The following is a 24588-nucleotide window of genomic DNA, read 5'->3' as shown; positions in this document are numbered from 1 at the left end:
CTATTCAACTTGCGTATACTCCGGTGTGAACTAGAACGATGCAAAAGTCCATTCAACTCCCTCTATGGCCAAAATGCTTCCCCACTCGCATGAAGTATCCAACTGATGGATATAGTATGTATCTGCGTGTATATATAGGTGGGCTGTCGAAATTCAAATTTCATGGTCTCATCGCTCATGCAACCCAAAAAAAAGACCTTTTCTTTTTAATAATAAAATCAAAATCAAACAGGCTGCGACCACCTCCCAATTGTTACCCTCCATCCCTAGGTCTCTGACATGTACAAGGACCGAGAACGCCGGTGAATTTCAATAGACAAATGGATGCGACACTCCGGTGCATCTAAAAATTGTACCGCGTTCCCTGTCTCGTGAGCGGCTTGCCTTGTCGATTCGTCGCCTTGATGTCCTTGGGTTCATCGGTGGTCCGCTTCGCTCGCTTGGCCGGCCGGGAAGCATCGACATGGAGATGCCCATTCTCGGACAAGGCCGTCACATTGTGCCATTTCAGGCAACGATGCTGGTTGTCGTCCCCGTATGTTTTGGTTCTCGTGGTCATCCGCTTGGCTGGCACCTCCTCGGACTCGGCTCTCTCGGCGGTTTGTGCCAGGTACTCCGTGCGACGGTTCATATACTTCGCAATGTTGTCCCGCTGCAGCAGCAGCTCCTTGCGCAATTTCAACTCACGGTTTCCCCGTGTATCCAGCCAGTCGATGAGTTTCTCTAGCGCATCCGGCTCGTCATAGAAGCCCCATTCGTCGGCGTTCGAAAGTCGAGTAGAGCCTTCCTCGGTCTTCTTGCGCTCCGCTGGCGTGGTTTGGAAATCCTTCTGGTATTGCTTCTTTATATCGTCGGGCACGTCGATGAAGCCAACGCGCTCCATCTCGTCAGGCCCTTGGACCCATAGGCGACCGTTGGCGTAGGCCGCCTCAGCCGTGGAGCTGTTGGGCATTCCACCGTAAGGCATCGCATTCCGCTCAAACCACCAGTACCGGTTGCAGAAGCGATCCTTGCCGAGACATCTCGTCCGTGGACAGTCGGCTTCCCTCAGGTCATTGTCCACCACTTCGATCTTTTCCTCCAGCTTGGCGACTTGCGCCTTCTGGTCTTCGATCTTCTTGAGCACCCGCTGGTATTGCTTGGAGCCCTTCGGCTGCTTGGCTAATTGCTCCTTTCTCTCGCGCTCCTCCTCCTGTTTTCGTTTGCGTTCCAGAATTCGGTCCATGCCTCCGCGTAATGACCGTTGTTTAGGCTCGTCGTCATCGTCCGAGTCCATGCCTTGGTCAGATTCGTCAACACCGGTCATCTTCGAATCTTCCAATGCCTCCAATTCGGGTGCTGGAGTAGGCGACTTCTCGGGTTCAGGCTGAAGGGCTTTCCGTTCCTGGTGTAATTTACGAAGTTCCTCGAGACTATCACGGAGTTAGCCAAGTTAACAAACAACACACCATGCACATGACACTTACGCTGCTTTGCGAGACTTTTGGTATTCGATCTTCTCTTTGCGGAATTCCGTCATCTGGTTACTGCATTCCTCCAAGTAGTTGCGAATGGCCTTGGTTTCCAGACTGAGCATGCAGATGATTTGGAGAGCCTGGATACGCAGATTGACGTCAAGGGTGGAGTACTGTTGCTGGACCGTCTCCTGAGTTGGCTCGGCATCAAGAGGGGCTAGGTGCTTCAGAATTTCGTCGCAAACTTTTTCCAGGCGGGGACGCATGGACAGTCGATGCAAAAGGCCCGCCATCACCAACTCCCATCCACCGTTCCGGAAGTCGCGTTTCCGGAGACGGTCGATCCAAGAGTAGTCTCCGAAAAGCTCGGCAGCACGGTGGATTTTGACTTCTACCGAGTTCGAGCGACTCCCGTTCGCTTGCTCCTTCAAGTTTTCCGCCTCGGCCTTGGCCAGGCTACTGCGAGTAGTCATTCTGGTGACGACTGGCTCGGGCGTCGCGTCCTCTTCTCCCTCTTCTTCTCCCTCCTCGTCTTCGGCTTCGGAATCTTCCGAGTCCTCGTCGGGAAGATCGGGAAGAGAGATTTGCACGGCACCATCATCTTTCTCGGCGTTCACCAGCTTCTTCAGCACCGCGCAATGCATTTCAACAAATAGTTCGCAATCCACGTCATCCGAAGTAAATCGCATTGCCTGGAAGAAATCGTCGAAGGTAAAGGAATCAAGTTGAAAAACTTCGCAATACACATTCAGCGTATTCCAAGTCTCAAGCAGCAATCCCACTGATTTCATCTCAAGCTCGTCATACAGAAGATCCCCGTCATCTTCAACCTCGTCGGTTTCATCTATGTTGACGAACTCAAGGGGCGGTCGCTGCTTCTTCTTTTCACGGTCTGGCGCAATGTCGAGATCCTCGATGGGATACTTAATCGGCGGCGGAGTCGGGGGTCGGGGAGACTCAGGTTTGACCACAGCGGGCGCGGCTTGCGGTTTCTTTTCAGCCTCCTGGGACTTAGACGTGCGGGAGACACCGGCAGGCTTGTTGCTGACGACGAAGGTCGGGTTACCGTTGAGCGAGCGCTGGTATTCGAGAAACTGTGCCTCTTTTGAGCGGGCCATGTCGTTGGGTGAGGGTTTCGATTTTTGGGCCTTTACCGCAGGTTTCAATTCAGGCAGCTGTTGCGAGGCGAAGAAACCGAAAAATCCGTCTTGATCCGCCTTTTTCATTGCTTTCTTCTCGGCGACCTTAGCTCCATACTGAAGATGCTTCGGTACTTCGGTCGATATCCTATATTCTTCGGCGATCGAGGCCTTCACAAGCCAGGGGGCACCGCTCCAAGACTCCCTCGTCACGTTGTTCTTGATAAAAGCACGCAGCATCTGCTTGGTGAAAGTTTTGCGGTCTCGGGTGATGTGCTCTTGGTCCAAAAGCGCTTCTTCATTTGGACGGTCCAGGACCTTCACGAGATATGTCGCGTAAGCCGGGGTTTTAACCGTCCCATCGGTATTGAGCTGCTCTGCGAAATTGGCCTTGTCGCGAATGATGCCATGGAGACGCGTGTTGTCGTCAAGCAATATCAAAACTGGCTCTCCTGGGTAGAAGTCTTGCTTGAATTCCTGCGCTTGTTTAGTTTTGCCCTATAATCGATGACTGGGATTTATTAGTGATGCCACTCACTTCGAAGACCTCATCCACTATGAAAATGAGCGTTAGTTTCAGGCGCAAATTGAAGCATTTGAAATTTTTGTACGCACCAAGATTATCGACCCGCGATACTGTGGAGAATTGTATTCTGCGCAGGATGGGTTCCTTCAAGGCATCGGGAAAGGCGCTGTTGACCTCTTTGGACTCCTCCGTCTGCGATTCCCAGTATAAGCAAAATCCAATCGCACAATTGCGGAAGCCTGGGTTGTCGCATACCTCGCTTCTAAGCGCCTCGAAGAAAGTCAAGCCCGAATGACCCGTGATTTCACATATAAATCTCCGCTGTTTGTAGAAGTCCATCCGCTGCAGGTATGGCTCATAATTTGTGAAGACCTCGTTGGTCTCCGGGATGACCCAGACCTATTTCCGTTGTTGGTCAGTAGACATCCTCGCCATTCGATCGAATTGTACGTGCCTCGGAGCTGTCATCCTCGATAACCGGTCGTGGGAGGTACTGGACGGGTTTCCGCTTGAACAACACCTGGTCAAAGACGTCAGTTGGCGGTTGCACTTTTTCCCAGCATGCGTTGTATTTTCATTTCCTCCCGCATCCTTCGGTTGGAACCTCGACGCTCATGGGAGTTTCAAAGACGTACCATAATCCTCCACGAAATGCAACACGCGCCAATTAATTATAGACCAGCAAAGACGTCCACCATGGATAATCTAGAGTCGCATTCGACGGTCAGCACAAAGCCCATTGGCACAAAGAGGCAAACGAACAGTCCGAAAACAAAGAGGTGAAACAAATCGAGCAGCAAAGACAAAGCCGCGGAGGACGGAGTGTGCTGCGGAATTGGACGAGGCCGACGGTGGGTGCGCAGGACGAAGCTCGGGACAACACGGGGAAAATGCGATGCCTCCGAGGATACCGAGCACTGGCCTCATGCTCGGGGAAAGATTGCGCAGCACGATGCATCGAGAGCTTTGGCGAGGCGACTTACCGGGCAAACGCGTGTGTATTCGCGTTGAGGTACCAACAGCGCGGGCGAATGGCCGGGACGACACGAGAACACCGATTCGGAGGAGCGTGTCGGTCTCGAGAAGAGTGGAGCGCAAGAAGCGGAAATGATATCCCCAAAATCGGAGTAGCGTGCGGGGACAAAGTAAAAGAGGAGGGGGTGGCAGGGAGAGGCGCGATATATACGACGAGGACGAAGGGAGAGAGGAGAAGAAAAAGCGAAAGAGAAAGAGAAAGGAGAAGCGGTCGCCGCACAAGACGACGGCAGAACCGGGTCCCATGAGGATCATTGCGGCAAGTGGTGGGAGGCCGCCGAGGCACGGCGCGCCCTGATTGGCCGCGAGGAGGAGAACGACGTTCGGGCGGACACGGCGAGCCGCTAGACTCCTTTGGGACTCACGGCCTCCGTCGCGCCCTCTTCGCCTTCCTCTGCCTCCCCATCCGTCTTCGCCCGTTCTCCTCTGTCTGCCCGCCAGCCCCGTCCCCCGTGTATTTGCACTCGTTCGCGTCCTTGAATGCGGCCGATTCTGCTCATGGGGATTTACCAAGCTTTTTTTCTTTGACCTGTCATTTCTTGTCGATTATCCCCGTCCCTCGTCCGAAACGGCTTGCGGGGACCGTCTCTACCGGGCTGCGCATGGACGAACATCACCCAGATCGATCGATTGACCTACCATGAGCAACACTGTCAAGGTACACTCCCTTGAATATCCACCACAATCATCTTAAATGGATGTCTCTAGCTTTCCATGACTATGTGCGATTATAAACATTAAATCTACGGAGTATAATTTCCTTCTATAGGTCTTAGTAGAATGTAAGCACCTGGACTCATCACTGTATTCTCCCCAACATAGACTCACTTTTCCATCCAAACACCGACTCTATCTCTTTGGTACCTTTTTTATCTTGATTCTAAGAAATTTCGCAGTCATGTAAGCTATACAATGTTCCAGGAAGTGTGGTAGAATGTAGGTTTTTAGCATCCACTATGGCTCCTACAGCCACCAGATCTATGGCTCGTGCTTTCCATCTTTGCAATGCTTTCTCCTCTATTTTTCAATTCAATTAGTACATTTTACTAACCGGCCTAAAATTTTATCTCGTGGCGCAGACCGCGTATCACGAACAATCATACGGTCCGCAGATGATATCATATGGTGAGCATTTCAATTAGCCTTCCATCCTTCACAGAGAACAATCTACCATGTCAATTTTGAGATTTTACGTAAAATGCTAAAGACATCCTTACTGACTAGAAACTATCTTCGCGATAAATGATGCTCGTCTGAGAACATATCCTCCAAACTCACATGTCATTTGTTTATCTCCCAGCTATTGCTTCTGCAGTCAACAATGTCTCACAAACGCTGTACATATACTAACACTAACTATCTAATCACTGAATATAAGCCGGATAGCAGAATTTATGCGATCAAATAGAATGTGTTTATTTTCTACGTTGTCAAGTTGCGCCTTTGACATATGACCGATCAGGTTATCAGACTGGGCAAATAGACCCTGGTATCTATTTCTAGCGATGGATCACAAGCCACATCCTTTACCCAACATGGTTCTCAGTTCCAGGTGGCTGCATAATCAGAATGCAGTTGAGTCCATATGTGAGTTTCTCTCTACTCACATTGGCATAAGGATTGTAGAAAACCCCAGTTAATGAACGACAATATTAGAAAACTGAACGACGAGATGGGAAATATATTTAGTAATTAATGAATAATAAAATGAAATTAACTAGGCACAGTATACGGGTCAAAATTAAATCGTGTTGGCAATGGAGTTGTCTGGTCATGTCACACTGTCCAATCTGTACTCGAAATATACAACCGATCCCAAACAATAGCATTCTACTAATAAAGACATTCTGAATGAACCATCGACTCGAATAACAATACAGGTCAAAGTTCCTCGTCTCAGCCACCCATTAGCCAGTCTCAGAAACAAAAGACATCTCACACCTCACGGATGTCTTCGATCTGTGTCCGTGTTCCTTCTGCAGTGCGACAATCCATGGGAGAGATCATGTTTAAAGGTCGGGGCGCTAAGCCGCATTGGGCCTGATGGCTGATAAACTTTGCAAAGTTGGGCTGATCAAGTGGGTCGTGCTCCGGAGCACGTGGATGGAGCAAACGCGTCAAACGCCAAGAGCTCCGGCATTACATCATTTCCGCGGTTTTGAGGCCGGAAGAAAAGGGAAAACTTTTGGATTCTATACTATGTTATGCGGTAAAGTATACAACCATGAATCCGACCCAGCTGCCAACCACGCCTAGAGCCGAGTAGCTGCTCATGAACATCAGGGGCAAGAATTCGAGTCGTCCCAGGCCAAAGATCAGCTGGTGGATCAGGGAGCAGTAAACGATCAGTGGGATCGCGACAGTGAGGTAAAGCAGGGAGAAGCGGTCGGCAAGGAAGTATCGCGGTCGTTCGGGAACGGGCGCTACCTGGTCGAACACGAACAGGAACAAAACCAGCCACAAGATGGTGTAGACCGTCTTGATGGGAAACTCGGCCGCCGTAAAGAGCAAAGGAAAGAGCGAGACATGGCCCGCCACTGCGAGAGGACGGAAAGCGCTGAAGTATCGTCGGTCTTTCAGCGCGATCAGGCTGAACGGAATGATAATCAGGAGCACGGCCTTTTCATGGACGTGCCAGCCGAACAAGAAAGAGGCATATCCGCAGAGAGTAATGGCACCAACGAAGGTTTCCCAGTCGGGACGAAGCCAGAGCTTGGCCAACGGGAGCTGGGATTGAACGATTAAAAGGTGGGACGCTTAACCAGGAGATCAAGAGGACGTACCAGTTGGAACAGAAGGGTGAGGATGAATGTGTGCTCCTTGGTCACCTCGGGGAGGACAGCAAAGGAAGTGTCTCCGACAAGACCACGGGTAACGCTGACCAGAGCTTCTTGATTGACTGGGAGGCCTAAGCGGGGAGCAACTGCGCCAATTAGTATCAGTACACATAGAATCAAGAGAATTGAACGTACGCTGAATGAGAAGGCGATCCGCAAATGAGTACATCGCCCACACGTTCGGTGCCCAGTAGGCATGGCATAAGCCTCTTGAAAACGGGAACAGCCGGTCCTTCAATTGGAGCAGCTGGCCCATTTGGGCAAACGGACCAAAAGCTATGCCAAAAATGCTAATTATACACACGCCGAGTTTGAAGATGTTCGCAAATTGGGGTCGGAAGACGGATTTGGGATCCAGACAGTATGCTCTCAGCAGGTAAACGAAGTAGGCCAAAGCGAGATATAGGTATATGTGCTTCAAGCAAATCAGGATGGCAAAGGTGATGCCACTGAGAAGGAGCGTCGACTGCTTCCGGGCCAGGACGATCGATAAGATCAGGATGCCATAGAGGAAACCATTATATTGGAAATGGATGTGGTCAATGATGAGGAGGCCGGGCGAGAGCAAGATGGATAGACTGGCGATGTGCGCAAGCTGCCTGTTCGAGGAGTGAACGGACTTGATATACCGGCTCAGTGCGTAAACGAGGACAAGTTCGGTGAGAATGACCGTGGCGCGCTGAAAGTAAACTGTCTGCCATGAATCATAATTCAGATTGCCGACCACCAGCATCGCCGGATCCGCGTAGCGCGCGGCTTGGGATAGCACCCATTCAAATATCGCGAAAAAGGGAGGATAGTCGAGCGTCCATTCCGAAGTTTTCTATAGCGACCGAGTCCGAATTAACACGCCGGAACTGCAGTAGGGTGTGATGCGGTCAATGTACCTCATAATACCAATCCTTCACCGGGAGAGAATTGGTGATCGCAAGCCAGTTTCGGTGAACCTCAAAGTCGGTCGATTTACTGCGTTGAAGCAAGGCGATTAGAATCGGTATTTTCTTTTTTTCTCTGTCGGAGGGGATGCGACGCACTAAGCAGGGAATAGGAGAATCTTAAAGGCCGTTGCGACAATGGCGCATTGGGCCAGGGACGGGTACAACTCAGCCATTGGAGCCAGTGCGCATGATGCGCTGTCAGAGCGACAGTGGACTGTGGAGAAAGCAAGAAGAGAGCCGAGCAAGATAGCGAAAGAAAGAGAGAAAGAAAGAAACCATGGAACGAAGCTCCGACGGCGATCCGGGGAGGGGCGCACGTGACTGGGGCCATGAGGAGCAAAGGCCAGTGTGTCCCTTCGTCGACTCTTCAGCTCATGTCAGCATTCATGGACTTCGCCTCGGACGTAGGAGTCCGCCATTCTGTCGTTCTCTCCAATCTCAACATCCAGCACTCCGTTGACTTCTCCCCCGCGACGGTCTCAATCGTGCGCGAGCTCCGCTTCTGTGTGATCGCCATTGTGGTTGGGTGGACCACCACACGCGTTGTCTCCGCGTTATTGAATCGGGGCGCTTCTGATGATCGCTCTTAATACTTAGAATTGCTGTCGCTTTCTCATTGCGTTCTGCCTTTCTTGATTTTCTTCTTTTGGATCAATTCTGGGAGCTAGACTCTGTCGCATCGCTGTATATTTTATCTCGTCTTTGCCTTTCTTTGTCTTGAATTCGCAGCCCCTCGGAACCGAAGTGACGAACCATTTGACCACGACGACTCTCCGATTGCATAGACATCATGAAGTTTCACGCCTCGTTTCCATTTTTCGCGGCTGTCGCTACGGCGCAGTCATTGATCGAAAGCTCCAGCTTTGGTTGGGGTCAAACGTAATGGACAATTGCCCCGCGCATATGCACGTTGGTTCCTGACTGTTTTCCATAGTATATCGCCGAGCAGGGACTCTATTCCAGGATGGCAGGTTGGAGGAGAAGGGCACACTCCGCAGATTGTACGTTTATGCCCCCATCGTCTCATCTGGAACCTGATTTTTCCAAACGTACTGACTCGATGTCTCCCATTAGCTTTCGAATAAAATGATTCTGACACCCCCGTACCCCGGGAATACGAGAGGGTTCGCTTGGGCACAGACTCCGTGAGTCCGCACTACACATCTATATCCATTCATCACCACCGAACAGAAGTTGACGGCGAGCACAGTGTTTCTCAGCAGGAGTGGGAGGCCGAATTCCAATTCCGAGCCAGTGGCATCGAGAGGGGAGGAGGCAACCTCCAGCTATGGTATGCGAAGGATGGGCAGAGCAAAATCGGTACCTCCAGCATCTACACCGTGGGCCAATTTGACGGACTGGCTCTTGTCATTGACACCCATGGCGGCAGAGTGCGTACCCCTGAATTTCCTAGTCTTATCAAGTTTACAAGACTGACTTGTAGACCAGGGTGGTAGCGTTCGAGGGTTCCTCAACGACGGCACGACAGACTATAAAAGCCACAAGAGTGTAGACAGCTTGGCTTTCGGTCACTGCGACTATCCCTACCGCAACCTGGGACGTCCGTCCGTCCTCCGTGTCAAGCATACCTCTTCCGTTCTTCAAGTCACCGTCGACGATAAGCTCTGTTTCACCACCAACAAGGCAAGTTCAAGATCACCTCCATTGTTCTGTTGACAATCGACTAACCAAAGCCGTAGGTTGCACTTCCGGCTGGTAACAACTTTGGTCTCACATCCGCGACCCCTGAGAACCCCGACTCGTTCGAGGTCTTCAAATTCGTCCTGCAGACCAGCGCAGGTGGTTCCGCCCCTCCCCCCGTCCAGCAGCAAAGCAACCAGAAGCCCGTTGGCGTCGGCAAACCCCAGCAGGCTCCCCCACGCGCCCAGATCCCACCCACAACGCCTCAGTCCACGATCGACCAGCAATTCGCGGACCTCCGATCGAGTCTGCAGCTGATCAACCACGCCACCGGCAACATCATCCGCGAGATCGGCAGCCAATCCAACAGAGCCGACAACCGCCAGACGGAGCTTTTCCAGCGCGTCGCCGGCAAGGACGAGGTCGCCCATCTGGACACCCGACTCAAGAGAATCGAGCAGACCTTGGAGAAGATCCAGAAGGACCTCGAAGGCAGAGACTACCGTGACCGCTTCAACCAGCTCCAGGACACGCTCCGATCATCTCACCTAACCTTGACCGAGAGCCTTCAAGGCCATGTCTTCAACGGTACGTCCTTACATCCCAGTGTTCCCATCATGCAACCATCCACTAATCAATCCCTCAACAGTGATCACCGCGTCCACTCCGCGCATGGGCTTCTTCATCTTCCTGATAATCGCCTTCCAGGTCGTCCTCGCAGTCTCGTACGTCATCTACAAGCGTCGGCGCGCCAACATGCCCAAGAAATTCCTCTAAACTCAACCCCAACCAAATCTACACATCTATCTATATCTAGAAACGAAACAAAAAGAAAGACCCCCCCTCCACACCAACCATCTATGTATCTACCTTACCTCCTACTTGCTATATTTTGGTGTAGTGTATCGCTTATCGAACTGTTCTCTTTTTTTTTTTTAGTTCCTGTACATTCTAGATCGTTCCAATCGAACCCTTCCTTATATCAAAAAGAAACCTGAGAAATAGAAAGCCGTCCGGCCAATTGATCATAAAATACAAGGACTAAAGTAGAAATAAAGAAACACGTCCGTGTATGTTCAATGACGCAGAAAAAGAAGCAGAGTTGGCAGATAGTATATAATACCCAACGGCCAAAAAAACAAAAAAGCAAAAACAAAGCCCGTTTCCATGCTAAATAATAACAAAGCAGAACAAAGGAAAGAAAGAAAAAACAAAACGCTTGGAAAATCAAATGCATCATGTGATATGCTCTTTGCACACAGTCCCTCTCCTGTGTGATTCTTTCTTTCTTTGTTCCTGTTCTTGTCCAAGAAAGAAATAAAAATGAAGTAAAAAACAAGACAAAATAGTACATGCTCATATGCATCAGGCCCGATCTAATACCCTGATTCTTGGGATTTGCGCAACCCCCAACGCCGTCATGGCAAGAACAAAAGAAATAGGGAAAAACGTGACAAATAGAAAAAAAGTTGAAAATAAAAATTAAAAAAAAAGTAGAAAAGAACTGAGGTGGAAGAGCTCGAAGAGCTCAACGGGCCAAGCGGGCCGGCACCGGCCTTCTTCTAACGGGGCGTTCCCTGATTGAGCGCCTCGATACGACGCTCAATCAGGGACTGCAGAGAGCGCAGCGCCTCCACTTCCGATTCAACGGAAGGGAATTCAGGGGCGCTAGCCCGCAGGGCATCGATGAGAAGGCCGATGCGGGGAGCCTCCGGGGGGCGGACGCCCATCGGGTTGCTCTGCGCAAATTCGATGAGGTTGGCAGCCGCCTCCCGTTCGGCAGTGGTGCGCAGTGGCGATTCCCACCCAACCGTGGCCTCGGGGGTGCTGGCTGTTACCTCGGGAGTGGGCACGGCGGGTGGGTTGGAGTCGAAAAAGGCCTGCGCACCAGCCGTGAGGGCGTCAAACCGGCGCGCCGCATACTCGGCGTGGGTGGCGGCGGCCAATGTGATAGCTTCTCTTTCCGCGTTATCCCTAGAGAGGCACATTAGCTTTTGTGATGGTGGATGGATATGAGGGCGAGGGAAACATACTGCTTGACCCGTTTGATGAAATCTAATTTGATTCCATCTTCTTTCACGTGGAGTAGAACCCCTTCGGGGTTTTGCTCCTCGAGCTCTTCCATCTCCTCCTCGTTTGGCACGACCTCAACGTCTATCCTGCGGGCGTTCCTGGGACGGCGGATGCGCGGAGACGCCGCCATGAGGTCGTGCAAGACGTGGTTGGGACACATCCATGTGCCATGTGCCCGGTCACCGTTGCCGGGCTTTTGCATGGGTGGATTGGCCAGAGGTGGGTCCAGGCAATCCAAGTGGAATCCACATTCGCAGTAGTCGCAGTGTATAATGGGGCGTTCGCCTCCAGTTGAGCGTCCACATATGATGCAGAAGATATAGCGGCCCTTGGCATCCTTGACCCTCAGGAGGAAGGGGTCGTCGTAGCGGGCCTCGCGGCTGCCCTTGACCGTGCGCGGTTTAAATCTCGGAATCGGGACGCCCTCCTGGTAGCTTCCGGCGTCATCGGTTCGCACGCCCGCGAAATATTCACGAAGTTCCTGGGGCAACGCAAAGTCCGTTTGAGTAGTGGCTTTGAACGAGGAGAGCAACGAGTCCATCCCATTCGCTGCGGTGCATCTGGGACAATACCAGTCGCCCTCCGGGGGGTTCGCTGGGTCCAAGGGAGGACTGAGACAAGAAAAGTGGAATGAGTTCACGCAGCCATCGCAACATAAGAGCTGACCGCTCCCTCTGCACTCGCGACAGAAGTCGTTGTTATCCGCGCGGTCATCTCCTCTGGACAAAGTGGGGGTCAGCCGCCGGTTGCCTTCGGCATCGCTGCTAGAGGGGCTTTCCGGTCGCGCCCTGGGGGCATCAGCCTTGCCGACGGGCGTGGCCTGTCTGGATGTTGACAACGCGTCAGAGTCGGGAATCGGGGGCAGCGAGGTGCGGTCTGGCACCGGGCGGACTTGACTTTCGGCGGGGGTAACCGATTCGGGAACAGGGGGGCGTAGGCGAATTCTTTTGGTGGTCATGGCCTCAGGGGTAAAGTCCTCGCTTTGCTCCATCGCGCGCTTGCGCTTGAGGGGTGCATTTCTTGGAGGGAAGGCCGAGTGGCGAATCGGAGGCCCGGCGACTTGTGCGGTGTTGGCTGCTTTGGCGTGTCTGCCTTTAGCCCGAGTGGCCGCCATGCCGGGCGCGAATGTTTCGACATCAAGGGATTTAGCGGAAGAAAGTGAGGAATCGCTGCTCTGGGAATGTTTGCGTTTGCGGGACAATGCAGCAGCTTCCAATTCCGCATCCTCCGCCCGCAGTTCCTTGCCAACAGCGCGCATCATGATGTTGAACGCGCGTCTCTGGGTAGGGTCGGGTTCCTCTTTGCACATGGCCTCAAGAATGGACAGCATGAAGGGGTCTGATTGACTTTTCTCCCACATGCGGAGCAGGCCACGGGCGACTCGAGTGTTGTCAGACTCGGATGCCACGTTCAAAGCGTCCCCAACTGCATCTCTGACCTTTTCCACGTCCACAATGGTCGACGGCGAAATAGGAATGGCCATAAAAGTTAAGATGTGACTTTGGGGCTGAGCAGTCGCAGGCTCAGGCGCAGTCTCGGTTTGGGATTCAGACACGGTCTGAGGTTCAGCTTCATGCAGATTCTCGGCTTCGGTCTCATCCGCGACTGTCGTGGGGACATCGAGATTGCCGGTCGTGTCTTCGTTCAGGTCGTTCGCCCCGTCCACTGCCGGGGGCATCTCGCCAGTATTGCTGTCGTAAGGGTCGTTAGGATCCGTGATCTTGGGCAAAAACCCTTGTTTGCGCAGCTCAGGGATCGAGGGCATCTCGCCCAGGGGGCGCATGGAACGAAGAACTGAGTTGGATTCTTTGTTGGTACCGGACCAAGTGGTTTCTTCCCAAGTGGTTTGCTGCACCCGCGTTGGGGGCTCCTTCCAGTCGGACGCGTCGCAAAGCACATGCGCTTCACCAGCAGTACCCCCGAGCTCGGTCTCAGGAAGTTCCTGTCCTTCTACAGGGTCACTCGCAGCATGGCTGTTCAGTCCAGTGCGGCGCCGTTTCCGGGGTCTGGTGGTTTCGGAGAATGAAGGAGTCGCGCTCGTAGGCGCAGGCGCATCGGCCGGGGTGGAGGGACGGGATTGATTCGCACTGGCGTGGGAGGACGAGCGAAGCGAGCGAAGATTGGGAGCCATTGTTGTTGAAGATAGGACTCGAGAAATGTGGTTAAGGCCTGGCACCCGCACGGTTAGCTCACTGTCAATTCAAGCTGGCGGTGCACGTAACACGAGTGGACGAAACAGAATTTTAAAAGCAGGGAAAAACTGAGGACTTACAAATACACGAATTCCGGAGCAGAAGGCCCAGCGGCGCTGGTTGGAATCGTGGCCAGCCCGCGCTTTCTGCGGGTTGCTGGGGGAAAAGAGGATGATCGCGGTTTGGATGCCGACGGGAGTTTTCTAGTCACGCCCTCTAGGGGGTTTCGCCGCTCAGGCCGGAACACCCCAACTTCTTGGAAACACGTGAACAGGTGATTTCCAAGGTGAAATCTGTGGAAATTAGCCTCTTTCTGGGTCCTGTAGAACTTCGGCTCTCATAAAACTCGAGAAACCGACTTACGAATGAGTTGTCACGTCTTATCAAGACGCGCAACTGGTGAAAGGAGCTTCTGCGGGCTGCGTGATGGCTGCTCTGACGGCGTGCAGATAATGCACCATAGGGGTGCTTTTTGAGAACTCTAGCGTTCTTTATTTTTTGCTCAGACCAGTGGTCGAGTTGATGAGAGGTTTCTTTCTTCGTCAGCAACAGGTCCACGAGCCTGTCTAGCAAGGGGATCAAGATACCCCCGCCGAGCAAGTATGAACACCCCAAGGATGGGCATGCAAGAGAGCCAGATGTCACAGGCTCAGGGGATTGGAACGTACAGGGAAACCAGCGGCTTTAAAAACGGTGTGGGGAGATGGTGGTTATGAGAAGAAGTAAGATGCTGATGAAAGGGAAGACGAGGTGTACGGTCAAGAAAGACCTTCAAGAAGAGAGATGAAGGATGAGACGTCGCGTGTAAATGAAAATGGTTACTTTTCAGCAAGATAGCAGGCTTTTCAAAACGAAGAGATGGGTGTGTGGTGGTGATGGAAGATGTTGTGGATGAAGGAAGAGAGGAGGAAGAAGACAGGAGGGGGGAGAAGAAGAGGTTTACGCTGAGAACGAAGACACTGAAAAGGGGAAACAAAGGCTACTGGTTAAGGCAGTGAATGATTGATCCAGGATGGTGGCTGGGGAGAAGGTAGAGCAGGCAGTTTCACAGCGAGATGTGAATGAATGAATCGAGGGTTTTCAGGCGTCGAGGCAGTGGCGGGTGGACGGAGCAACCCGTCACGAGAAGCGTCAAGTTCCGACTGCTGTAGGGAAGTAACAGAAAGACCGCCAGCCGAAAAGTCAATGAGCTAGAGGTTTCTTAACTTGGCCAGGAGGCAAAGGTGGGAGAATGGGAGATTGGAGAAGGAAGGAAGAAGATTACTCGAGGCCAGGCCGAGAGGATTGGGCAAAGATTTGGCCCACTCCTACATCCACCTCTTCGCAGCTGCCAACCAGCACGAATAAACAGTCCAGTCTCGGTGTCAACAACTACCTCACGGTCGAGAACTTCTTCGGAGATTTCCTGTTTGCTTGATTTCGGACTTTCCTCCCCCCCCCTCCTTTCCGGTCTTGCCGACCTTCCCCGGGGACTACGGTCACCGTCTCAGCTTGCTATACAGAGTAGATCCATGAATAAACCACTATTTCTAACCTGTGGAAGGGATTTGATGTGATTTTAAGGGGAATATTCGGTCAGTGACTGTTGTGGGAGAGACTTGATTCTGATGATGACTGGTGATCGAAAACGCCCTCGATCGGATGACTCGGACCTAGGGCACGTACAATCACACCAAGCCAGTAGATCACAATAGGAATCTGCCATTGCATTCCCTAAGAATTCTCATTCGTTCAGGAAAATTGAAGAGGCAGGTTGAGTTCGACGCGGGTCACTGATATTGTCATGGGAGTGTAACAAGGATATGAATGAGGAACAACAGCTGGTGAGATCCTCGAATCTTCGAGACTTAGAGGACATCCAGTACACTCAAGTATTGTCCCCAGCAGGAAGATCATTGTAAAAGTGCAAACTACTACTACCCACACCACATAGGTAAGCTGCATTGAGGGCGGCGAAACTGAACCGTTTCCTCATTTTGTCATTTATCTGGCTGGTACATAACTTTCTCCTTTTTTTCGGTTTGCATTTCAACTAGTGGATACGCGACGGTTTCAATCAAGGTCGCCGTAGGAAAAAGACAAGGCGTTCATATTGTTCTTCCGATGCCTTTCTTGTCTCTTGACACCATGGATTCGCGGAACTAAACTCTCCGTTCAGATTATCAAGGGTATTTGCAATTACACATCCCATCCGATCCCTCGGGGCAATTCATGAACATGTTCCAACGATGGCCAGAGACATTGTCGTTTTTTTCACTATTCCAAGACTGCGGTGGACCGGGTGAGTCCATGTGCAGAGAGAGATATTTACTCCTCGCCGCCGGCCTTCTTGGCGGTCTTCTTCTTGTTGTTCTTGTTCTTCTTCGAGCCGGTCGACTTGGACAACGGGCGCTCGAGAATCTTGAGGATCTCCTCGTCCTCGATCTTCTTGTCCGTCTGGTACTTGGACAGATCAATGGTGGGGGCAGTGAGCTTGGTGAGACCGTTCTTGGTGATGGCTGTATCGCGCGTTAGTCAATGAGCTACAAACATAGACACAGATCATCCCCATCTCATCGTGGTGTCGAAGAGAGCAGGTGGAGAGCTGTTGGGAGGTTGGGTTAGAACGTACCAACGGTGGTCAACAGACGGGAGACCGGAGCGTTGTCAGAATCACCGGCGGGTTCGTACTGGCGCAGGACACCGGTACGGACACACTCGACGACACCGACCTTGGCGGCCTTCTCGTCATCCAGCTGGCGCAAGCTGAAGGGGAACTGGCCGAACTTCTTAACAACCTCGGACAGGGTCTGGCGGGAGCTGGGGCGCTTGAGGATGTAGGTGGTGGTGGTACGGCGGTGCAGAGTGGCACGGTGAGGCAGGTTCTTGACCTTGCCGGATCCGAGGGAGAGACCCATCTCGACACCCCAGACCTCGCCAACCTCGGGAACACCCTCGCCACGGACACCGGAGCCGGGGGTGAGGATGATCTTCTTCTCGGCCTCGATCTCGTTGCGCTCGAACTGCCAGGTGGTGGTGTTCTCGACGACGTTGCAGTCGTAGATCTTGGCGACCTTCTCGACCAGCTGGGAGATCTGAGCCTGGGTAGGGGGCCGCTCGGCAGCGGCCTTCTTCTTCTCCTCGTCGGAGCCACCGGCCAGGAGACCGGGGGGCACCATAAGTCGCAGCAGAAGCTCGTTGGCGTAGTGGGTGGCGTGGATCAGGTCGGCCTCGCGGCCGGTCACAACGCCCGAGGCACCGACGACGACCATGTCGCAAACGATGGTTCCGAAGCCATCGATCTGGGCACCAAGCTGGATCTTCACGATCTCGTTGGCCTTCAGGGTAGTCTCAGCCTCCTCGGTTTCGGAGACCAGGGGAGTGTAGGGAGTGACATAAGAGCTGGGAGAGACCGTCGTGGGGTGAGAGATACCTATAACGTCATGTCAATATCCCACGCGCAAAGCTCCTCTTGGCCGGCAGAAGCCGCTTCAAGGAGCTCGCAGGGTAGGGGAAACGCACCCTTCGCGATCTTCTTGCCCTTGTAGACCTTGGCGATTTCCTCGTCGAGCAGCTCGTCACCCTTCTGGCAGATCTCGACGATCTTGCTTCCCTCCTTACACAGGGCTAGTATTGAAGTTAGAGAACGCACGTCTAGCCAAAATACACAAGGGACCAGAATGGGAGATTACGCACCAGCAACGGCATCGAGGACCTTGTGAGAGATCGTCGCGGCAGTCTTGTACTTGGTCAACGTGTCGGGGTTGTTGAGGGTGTAGTCTAGAAAACGTCCATCGCATGATTAGCTGAGCGAACGAGAAGGGTGGCATCGAGATCGGTGACCGTCGGCGACCACACGGGGGCCCCTAAGCAAGAGGAACGACGAGGGGGGGAAAATATTCGTCGGGTTCTCGATGCCTCTTCGGAAGGTCTCGAGCTCGGTGGTTGTCCAGGCGCCGCGACGCAGCCCACCCCAAGCGGGCAGGAAACCCACAAACGACGGAGCTTTTTCAAATTGGAGAAGAGTAGAGAGGAGGGGTAGAGGAAGACACTTACCGACCTCGGGGGCCTGGGTGGGAGTGGTCTCGGCCATGGTGAATAAGGATAGAGAACGGAGAAAATACAATTGAGGTGAGAATCCGCAGCGGGGAGAGGAGAAGAGGGAAAGAGGGAAAAGTTGTTTGTCGAGTCTCGTGTGCTTTTGCTTTACTTTACGGCCGCATTACCGCTGGGTGGGGTTGGTCTGGTAAGAGTAACGGATGGTAGGGCTCACCGTCGCCCGTCTCTCGCGTCGAGATGATGGATGCTATTACATCCTCGCAAGGCTCTCTGTCATTATCTACACTCTCCCCCCTCGCCGATTCTCCAGCATGGGTTGCCCGCACTCCTCCGTCTTCTCCTTCTCGCTCTCTCCATCCGCAGCGCTTCTGGCCTGCAGTGTGCGTGGCTTACGTAATCACGATGGCCATGACATCACTCACGTGCCGGGCGATGTAAACAAATCGACGAGAAAAGCTCTGGATGGGCGACATTGGACTCCTGCCTCATTGTGGGGTCGGTTGCATACTCCGTATTATATCCCAGGCACTCAGGATATTCGGTGGTGCGTGGATCTGTTCATCTTCCCGGGATCTCGTCAATACGCATACGTCAAGTCATGACGTCGCCTCTCCATATGATGGCTGCCAACCCAAATCTACAACAAGGTAAATTGAAACGGGGGTTCTAGTATGTTCCGTCTTACAGTAAAAATAGTTATGGCATTTGCTGCCGGAGCCGTGGTGTTGTCAAGTAGACACTGTAGGGCTTGGCGGGAAATATATAGTTTCGTTCTACTGGACGATGGTTTGCACATGGCGTCGTACCCCGGTAGAGTTCGAATACCAACTCAAGCAGACAGTTATTACCAGAAAACCGGAAAGAGTTACAATACCAGTGAAGCCGATTTAGACACGGGATGCAACCGCAGCTCTTAAGTAAGGGCAATTCCTCCAATCACGAGATCGTGACCAAGCTTCTCCTCACGCCAGCCTTCGACCAAGATTCATCCCCTCCCCTCAGGTACTGTCCCATTGACCTAAATCGAACCAGACTTTCATCACTCCGTAATCCTACTATTCTAAAACTGCTGGAGACTGATATTTATGCCCACGATGAAAGCATCCGCAGAGCTCCCACTGCGCATCTTGACGCACAATATCCGATATGCCACGGGCTCGCCGTTCAAAGGCGAGCGACCCTGGGAGGAACGCAAGCAGCCCCTCCTGAACGAGCTGCTGTTCAACACGCGCCACCAGGACGCCTTCATCTGCCTGCAGGAGGTGCTGCACAATCAGATCCTCGACATCCACGCCGGACTCAACGTCCAACCGTCGAATGCTCCGGCCCCGGCCACCGGCGCAGACCCCACCTGGGCCTATATAGGGGTGGGTCGCGACGACGGCCGGCATGCGGGCGAGTACTCGCCCATTTTCTACCGACCCGCGGTCTGGCAGCTCGAGCACTGGGAGACGGTGTGGCTGTCCGAGACGCCGGACAAGCCGTCGAAAAGCTGGGACGCGGCGTCGATTCGCATCGTCACCGTCGGGGTGTTCAAGCACCAGACCAGCCGGCAGACCGTGCTGGCCTTGAACACCCACCTGGACGATCAGGGGTCTCGGTCGCGCTACGAAGCGGCTCACATCATCTTGCGCAAGATCCAGGAGTATCGCGCGGGGCCGTACGGGGACCAGATCAACGGGGTCTTCCTGACGGGCGACTTCAACAGCGAGGAGGAGCAGGAGGCGTATCAAGTGTTGACGGGACCGGAGTCGGGACTGGCGGACGCAGGGAAGCAGGTCGACGGGGCCGAGCACTACGGCAACCAGATAACGTGGACGGGCTTTGGCTACGAGGGACAGCCGCCGTCGCGCATCGATTACATCCTGTTGGAGCTGCAGTCGGACACGGTTCTGGGCAACGGAGGACAGCCGTGGACGGTGGAGGGTTACGCCGTGTTGGCCAATCGGTTTGACGACGGCGTCTTCAACTCGGACCATCGGGCGGTGGTGAGTGACGTGAGGTTGCACAGATAGGCTTCCGGAGTACTGGGGGATTCGAAAGTAGATCCATTCTAGTATACAAAGTATTTATGCAATCATTGATGAAGGATGATGTCGTATACGGAGAAAGGAGGAAGAGCGAGACAGTCGGTAATACATCAATACCCCGTAATACCGCAGACAACCAGCGCGTGATCCCCACTGACCCGTGACGCCAAGCCGCCCGGACTGGCCATCGATTGCCGCTTGGAGGCTAGTGCACATCACATGATGCCCCAGAAAGGGGATAGCGCCGCGGGAAGGGACCGATACCGTACGGAAACGCCAGCGGTAATACGGGGGCGATACGGTCACGGGGGCGTTGAGCCTCAGGAGGATCTCAGGAGCATCAGGATGCGAAAAAAGAATCCGGATGGAGTCGAAAGAATCCCGGATGCGAGATCGATCGGCAGTCGACCTCGAGACCGACAGACCCGGGCGGCTTGCCCGACGGCGCCCTCCCCCCTGGACCAGCCAAGGGGGGGCGAACGGCACTTGTAAGTAACGGGAGGCAGTCGGGCGCCGGGGGTTTTTCTGCAGTCTCGCTCGCTCGTCCTTCTCTCTTCCTCTTCTTCTTCCCTCCTGAAAGCTCGCCTTCAAGCCGACTGCAAGCACCGTCGCATTCACACCGTCCGACCCCACGCATCTGGGGGGATCGACTGGACTTCAATGCTCGAAGGGGGGACAAGGCCTCCGGTTCGAAATTGCGAGCAGGACTAAAGTTCTAGCCGTCAGCTGATTAGCCGTTCGCTTCCGTTTTTCCCTTCAGTTCGAGCTCAAGACAGACCCAGACCGACCGCAGACCCATCCAGCTGCTTGTCGTCCCTTGTTTTCGCTGGTTAGTAGATGCTCCCTGTGATTCGTCCCGGCCGTTGCTCGATTTTTTGATTTGTATTTTTTGATGCCTTAATTTCTACTTCCTTTCCCCCTCCCCCTCCCCTTGGATTCTATTATTATATTGTCATTCCCGTCTGCCCTCTGTTGGCGTCGGTGGTGTGTTGCCCTCCCCTCTTCCCTGCCTTCCATTCCCCCCATATCGTGTCCCCCATTACCTTCATTTTAATTCTTCCCCCCTCCTCTCCCTCCTGAATCCTCCTTGGTCATGTCTTCTCGGCGACGAGTGACGCGCGGACCGTGCCTGCGTGGCGAGATGGCGACTTCATCCTGCTTGCTTTGTTCCGCGACAAAAGCGCGCCCCTCTCGCCTCCGGTTGCGCTGGCGCGTCGTCTAGTGCGATGGTGTCTTGCTCATGCGGTTTTGGCTGACCTGAATGTGTCGTGTCGCAGATAGATCACCCACTAAGGATGCTGCCGTAATTCAATCCTTACCTTCTTTCCGGCTTGCAATTCTGGTCGATTGAGTGTCGCTGCGCGAATGCCCATCCCTTCCCGCACTTGACACATCCTTCTTTCTCGCCTCATCAACAAGATTCCATCATCGACTCTGCCGTGTCCCTTTACGATCATGCCGTCACCCGACGTCCCTCACACGGGAAACCTCCCTGGCGATGTCCAGCCCGACAGTCATTCCGGCGATGTTACCGCTGAATTCTTGACGGATCCGTCGACGAATGGATCGGATGCGATCTCGGAGGGGAAACAGAACGCAAAGGCGGTGCTGGCAGCTTCGGGCGTACCGTCCTCCGCCGAGGCCGGCCAGGACGCGTCGAATGGTGATCCGTCGTCGGGGTCTCAGTCTCACAACTCAAATGGCTTAGCATCGAGCAAAAAGCGGTCGCGAAACGGCTCCACGGCTCACTCCACGGAAGAGCTACCCGTACGGGTGCGCGAAACGCCCGCGGACAAGATTCTGCTGGAGCAGTACGTAAACCGCGAGTTCCAACATTCGGCCTTGGTGGCCTGGCAGAACCCGAGCCAAGAAATCGCGCACCAAAAACGCGCCGAACGCGATTACTTCCTCACTATCCGACGCGAAAATCATATGAACCCGGCTGCCCTCTACGGAGTGGGATACGAAGGATTCGGAAACCCTCGGACGGATTTGCGAGGGCAACATCCCCAGCTTTTGTACCCGTCCAACCGTCGTCGACCAGGGAACCGAAGGACGCGGGAGTTGCGGATCTCCCGAAAAGACCTGAAGACGCAGAGCGACCAAATAGAGAACCTGGTGCCGATTCGGTTAGACATCGACTGGGACAAGATCAAAATCCGAGATACCTTCACCTGGAACCTGCATGATCGGGTCGTCTCCCCCGACCTGTTCGCCGAAAAGCTGGCCGAAGACCTGGGCCTCCCGCTCGAATCCTGTGGTCCGCTCATTCGGATGATGTCGCAGAGCATCCAGGAGCAACTCTGTGATTACTACCCCCAGATCTATATGGAAGAAGAACCCCTCGACCCTCACCTCCCGTACAGTGCCTACAAAAACGACGAAATGCGCATTCTTGTAAAATTAAACATCACCATCGGCCAGCATACGCTGATAGATCAGTTCGAATGGGATATTAACGACCCCCTCAACTCGCCGGAAGAATTTGCCGCGCGCATGACCGACGACCTCTCTCTCTCCGGTGAATTCACCACTGCGATTGCACACTCCATTCGTGAACAATCGCAGCTATTCACCAAATCGCTCTACATCCTCTCTCACCCCTTCGACGGGCGTCCCATCGAAGATCCCGATCTCAAAACCGCTCTCCTACCTTCTCCCGTGATCTCTCCCTTCCGACCCTTCCAGGCGGCCAAGGAATTCACGCCGTATCTGTATGAACTGAATGAAGCAGAATTGGAACGCACCGAAGTGTCCATATCGAGAGACCAACGAAGACAAAAACGCTCGGTCAACCGGCGCGGCGGACCGGCACTCCCCGATCTCAAGGACCGTCAACGAACGATTCGGACGATGCTCGTCTCGTCGGTCATTCCCAACACGGCCGCATCCATCGACGAAAGCAACGTGTTCAAGCGGTCAGGGTCGAGTCGACACCGACGCGCCGCGGTCGGAATGCGTGACGGTGGTGATGATTCCGAAGACTCGGATAGCGACGAATCGTCGATCACGGCCTCGCCCGCCATCGGTCCCCATCTGGCCCAGGGCACTGCGCGCACACGAGGTATGCGAGGGGCCGCCACTGCAGCGCATGCGGCCCTGCGCGCCAACCTCGGCCAATCTGCCACTCCAGAACCTCACCACGAAAGCAGAGTTTCGGCCCGACGACGCGACTATCGAGAGGAGAGTGTCGAAGAGACTGAGCGGTTGATTGTCAAACTCAAGATCAACCGGGAAAGATTCCGTCAATACCTCACCCATGGCCCTCAGGCGGTATCCGGCCTTTCGGCGTCGACTCCAGGCGCTCAGCTGCCCTCACAACAAAGCACGCCTGGGGTGCAGACTCCCGTTCAGAGTTCTATGGCGCCGCCGTCACAACCTCAGCCTCAAGCTCGAGTACCAAGTGTCGGTACTCCCACGCAACGAAATGCTCCCGCTCAACAAATCGGAGCGATAGATGCTGTTCAACCCCCTCAGCCGGGTGTCTCTGGGGTGAGTTACTAATGAAATAATCTATAAAATCTTTTGTTGGGAATTCGCGGCACCAGTTCCTGACTGGATGTCATGGGTGTATGAAAGAAGAGAAAAAAAAATCAAGAAAGAAAAGAGTTAGAGAAACAGAGAAGAGAAGGAAACAAATCAACCTATCCGAAAGGACGGAATCAACCCCAAGCATGGTGCCTTGCTGACCTTACCCTGACTTAGCCTCCGCCTCCAAATTGGCTTGCAGCGGGACTCGCGCGATTGAAGCGCTCGTATCCCAACGATTCCTTCGAAGGTGTCATGCGCTACACCGCTGTTGATACCGAAACGATGCTCCCGGTAGCAAGTTCGAGCACCCAACCGGGGCACAAGCTGAAATATCAATACCTCCCTCGCATCCGGTGCCACGACTGTCCAGGGAAGCTGTACACTCCCGGTCCCGCCACCACGGTCGACAATTTCGAAGTTCATCTGAGAAACCGACAGCACAAAGAACGGGTGGAAGAAAGACTCGCCCGGAATGCCGGTGCCGGAGGCAATGCATCATAAAGTCATGAGTCAATGGTGAATCGTTTTTTCTTTTCTTCCTTCCTCGCTTCTAACATGAATGTACACTTTTCCTTTTTTGTGGGGTTACCCATCCTCATTTTTTCCCTCCTTCTCTCCTTGTGTTTTTATCATCATGGGAAAGCCACTCTCCACCTGGGTTGGTTACTTGATCTTGTTGATTGTGATGTATATGATTTTAAGCGACTTGAACGGTCTTGGAAGTTTTACCTCCTTCCTCCTGGTCTTTCGATTGTTGATTGTGTTTGATACTCTTAAATCAGCTTGGGTTATGGTGTTCTCCCTCGGCTGATCCTATTACTACTATCCCCCCTACCTACTTCTGTGACACTTTTGTCCATGGTCGGCGTAAATACATTTTTATTTCTCTCCTTCTCTTTCTGGATAGGCAGCAACCAGACCATTGTACCTGATCCGTCTGATGTTGGGAATATTCTGCGTTGCAATCATGCAATCTATACAAAGATTTGTTCTTTGCATTTCTGTCTCACTTTCTAGCTGGTCAGTAGACGTAGACTTATGAAATGAAACCTCAGGCTCCTACGGGAGTGTTGATACCAATGGACAGATTAATGACACGTATCTAACAACCACGTAGCTAACATAGATTAATTAATTGAGAGATGAGATGAGGT

General features: G+C 53.2%; 8 protein-coding genes across 8 annotated transcripts; 4 read left to right on the top strand and 4 right to left on the bottom strand.

Moving 5' to 3' along the window:
• Positions 1-30: 30 nt before the first annotated feature.
• Positions 31-4173, bottom strand: P170DRAFT_455485 (DDT domain protein). Its single transcript, XM_024851529.1, has 8 exons — positions 3882-4173; positions 3755-3824; positions 3574-3639; positions 3375-3518; positions 3209-3311; positions 3132-3148; positions 1467-3070; positions 31-1412 (listed from the first exon to the last, which is right to left on the bottom strand). Exons 2-8 carry the CDS (start codon positions 3755-3757, stop codon positions 344-346), a joined length of 3006 nt encoding a protein of 1001 aa, XP_024706545.1. The 5' UTR covers positions 3758-3824; positions 3882-4173; the 3' UTR covers positions 31-343.
• A 2157-nt stretch (positions 4174-6330) lies between these two features.
• Positions 6331-8151, bottom strand: P170DRAFT_407000 (dolichyl-P-Glc:Glc1Man(9)GlcNAc(2)-PP-dolichol alpha-1,3-glucosyltransferase ALG8). The gene is made up of 5 exons (XM_024846661.1): positions 8026-8151; positions 7879-7957; positions 7127-7814; positions 6938-7077; positions 6331-6881 (listed from the first exon to the last, which is right to left on the bottom strand). The coding sequence occupies exons 1-5, from the start codon at positions 8100-8102 to the stop codon at positions 6357-6359; spliced, it is 1509 nt and encodes a 502-aa protein (XP_024706544.1). The 5' UTR covers positions 8103-8151; the 3' UTR covers positions 6331-6356.
• Positions 8152-8274: 123 nt separating this feature from the next.
• On the top strand, positions 8275-10532 carry P170DRAFT_464201 (putative lectin family integral membrane protein). The gene is made up of 7 exons (XM_024852226.1): positions 8275-8808; positions 8864-8930; positions 9004-9074; positions 9140-9320; positions 9379-9573; positions 9630-10158; positions 10220-10532. The coding sequence occupies exons 1-7, from the start codon at positions 8720-8722 to the stop codon at positions 10345-10347; spliced, it is 1260 nt and encodes a 419-aa protein (XP_024706543.1). The 5' UTR covers positions 8275-8719; the 3' UTR covers positions 10348-10532.
• Positions 10533-11132: 600 nt separating this feature from the next.
• Positions 11133-13811, bottom strand: P170DRAFT_464200 (putative PHD finger domain protein; the record flags this gene model as incomplete). Its single annotated transcript, XM_024852225.1, has 2 exons — positions 11604-13811; positions 11133-11544 (listed from the first exon to the last, which is right to left on the bottom strand). The coding sequence occupies exons 1-2, from the start codon at positions 13772-13774 to the stop codon at positions 11133-11135; spliced, it is 2583 nt and encodes an 860-aa protein (XP_024706542.1). The 5' UTR covers positions 13775-13811.
• A 2331-nt stretch (positions 13812-16142) lies between these two features.
• P170DRAFT_474785 (curved DNA-binding protein (42 kDa protein)) lies at positions 16143-17907 on the bottom strand (the record flags this gene model as incomplete). Its single annotated transcript, XM_024853178.1, has 6 exons — positions 16143-16333; positions 16447-17247; positions 17337-17441; positions 17511-17594; positions 17658-17819; positions 17871-17907. The coding sequence occupies 6 exons, from the start codon at positions 17905-17907 to the stop codon at positions 16143-16145; spliced, it is 1380 nt and encodes a 459-aa protein (XP_024706541.1).
• Positions 17908-18783: 876 nt separating this feature from the next.
• On the top strand, positions 18784-20000 carry P170DRAFT_436303 (endonuclease/exonuclease/phosphatase family protein). The gene has a single exon (XM_024849128.1). It carries the CDS (start codon positions 18968-18970, stop codon positions 19886-19888), a length of 921 nt encoding a protein of 306 aa, XP_024706540.1. The 5' UTR covers positions 18784-18967; the 3' UTR covers positions 19889-20000.
• Positions 20001-21358: 1358 nt separating this feature from the next.
• Positions 21359-24422, top strand: P170DRAFT_509258 (putative SWI-SNF complex subunit; the record flags this gene model as incomplete). Its single annotated transcript, XM_024854657.1, has 2 exons — positions 21359-23395; positions 23609-24422. The coding sequence occupies 2 exons, from the start codon at positions 21359-21361 to the stop codon at positions 23933-23935; spliced, it is 2364 nt and encodes a 787-aa protein (XP_024706538.1). The 3' UTR covers positions 23936-24422.
• P170DRAFT_162813 (uncharacterized protein) lies at positions 23776-24258 on the top strand. Its single transcript, XM_024842578.1, has one exon. The coding sequence runs from the start codon at positions 23948-23950 to the stop codon at positions 24200-24202; it is 255 nt and encodes an 84-aa protein (XP_024706539.1). The 5' UTR covers positions 23776-23947; the 3' UTR covers positions 24203-24258.
• Positions 24423-24588: the final 166 nt, after the last annotated feature.

The sequence above is a fragment of the Aspergillus steynii genome (assembly GCF_002849105.1).
Source record: "Aspergillus steynii IBT 23096 chromosome Unknown P170scaffold_3, whole genome shotgun sequence".
Classification (NCBI taxonomy): Eukaryota; Fungi; Ascomycota; class Eurotiomycetes; order Eurotiales; family Aspergillaceae; genus Aspergillus; species Aspergillus steynii.
The sequence above is the reverse complement of the archived record's forward strand: the minus strand, read 5'-3'. Positions and strand labels throughout refer to the sequence as shown.

Bases quoted from the DNA above. Each gene is read 5' to 3' on its own strand.
- P170DRAFT_407000 (XM_024846661.1), bottom strand. From the start codon at position 8,102: ATGGCTGAGTTGTACCCGTCCCTGGCCCAATGCGCCATTGTCGCAACG. The intron at 7,815-7,878 runs GTACATTGACCG...CGGTCGCTATAG, and splicing joins TGAAGGATTGGTATTATGAG to AAAACTTCGGAATGGACGCT. The intron at 7,078-7,126 runs GTACGTTCAATT...TAATTGGCGCAG, and splicing joins GGATCGCCTTCTCATTCAGC to TTGCTCCCCGCTTAGGCCTC.
- P170DRAFT_162813 (XM_024842578.1), top strand. From the start codon at position 23,948: ATGGTGAATCGTTTTTTCTTTTCTTCCTTCCTCGCTTCTAACATGAAT.
- P170DRAFT_436303 (XM_024849128.1), top strand. From the start codon at position 18,968: ATGAAAGCATCCGCAGAGCTCCCACTGCGCATCTTGACGCACAATATC.
- P170DRAFT_455485 (XM_024851529.1), bottom strand. The intron at 3,312-3,374 runs GTATGCGACAAC...TGGGAATCGCAG, and splicing joins TCGAGGCGCTTAGAAGCGAG to ACGGAGGAGTCCAAAGAGGT. The intron at 1,413-1,466 runs GTAAGTGTCATG...ACTCCGTGATAG, and splicing joins CAAAAGTCTCGCAAAGCAGC to TCTCGAGGAACTTCGTAAAT.
- P170DRAFT_464201 (XM_024852226.1), top strand. From the start codon at position 8,720: ATGAAGTTTCACGCCTCGTTTCCATTTTTCGCGGCTGTCGCTACGGCG. The intron at 8,809-8,863 runs GTAATGGACAAT...TGTTTTCCATAG, and splicing joins AGCTTTGGTTGGGGTCAAAC to TATATCGCCGAGCAGGGACT. The intron at 9,321-9,378 runs GTGCGTACCCCT...CTTGTAGACCAG, and splicing joins TTGACACCCATGGCGGCAGA to GGTGGTAGCGTTCGAGGGTT.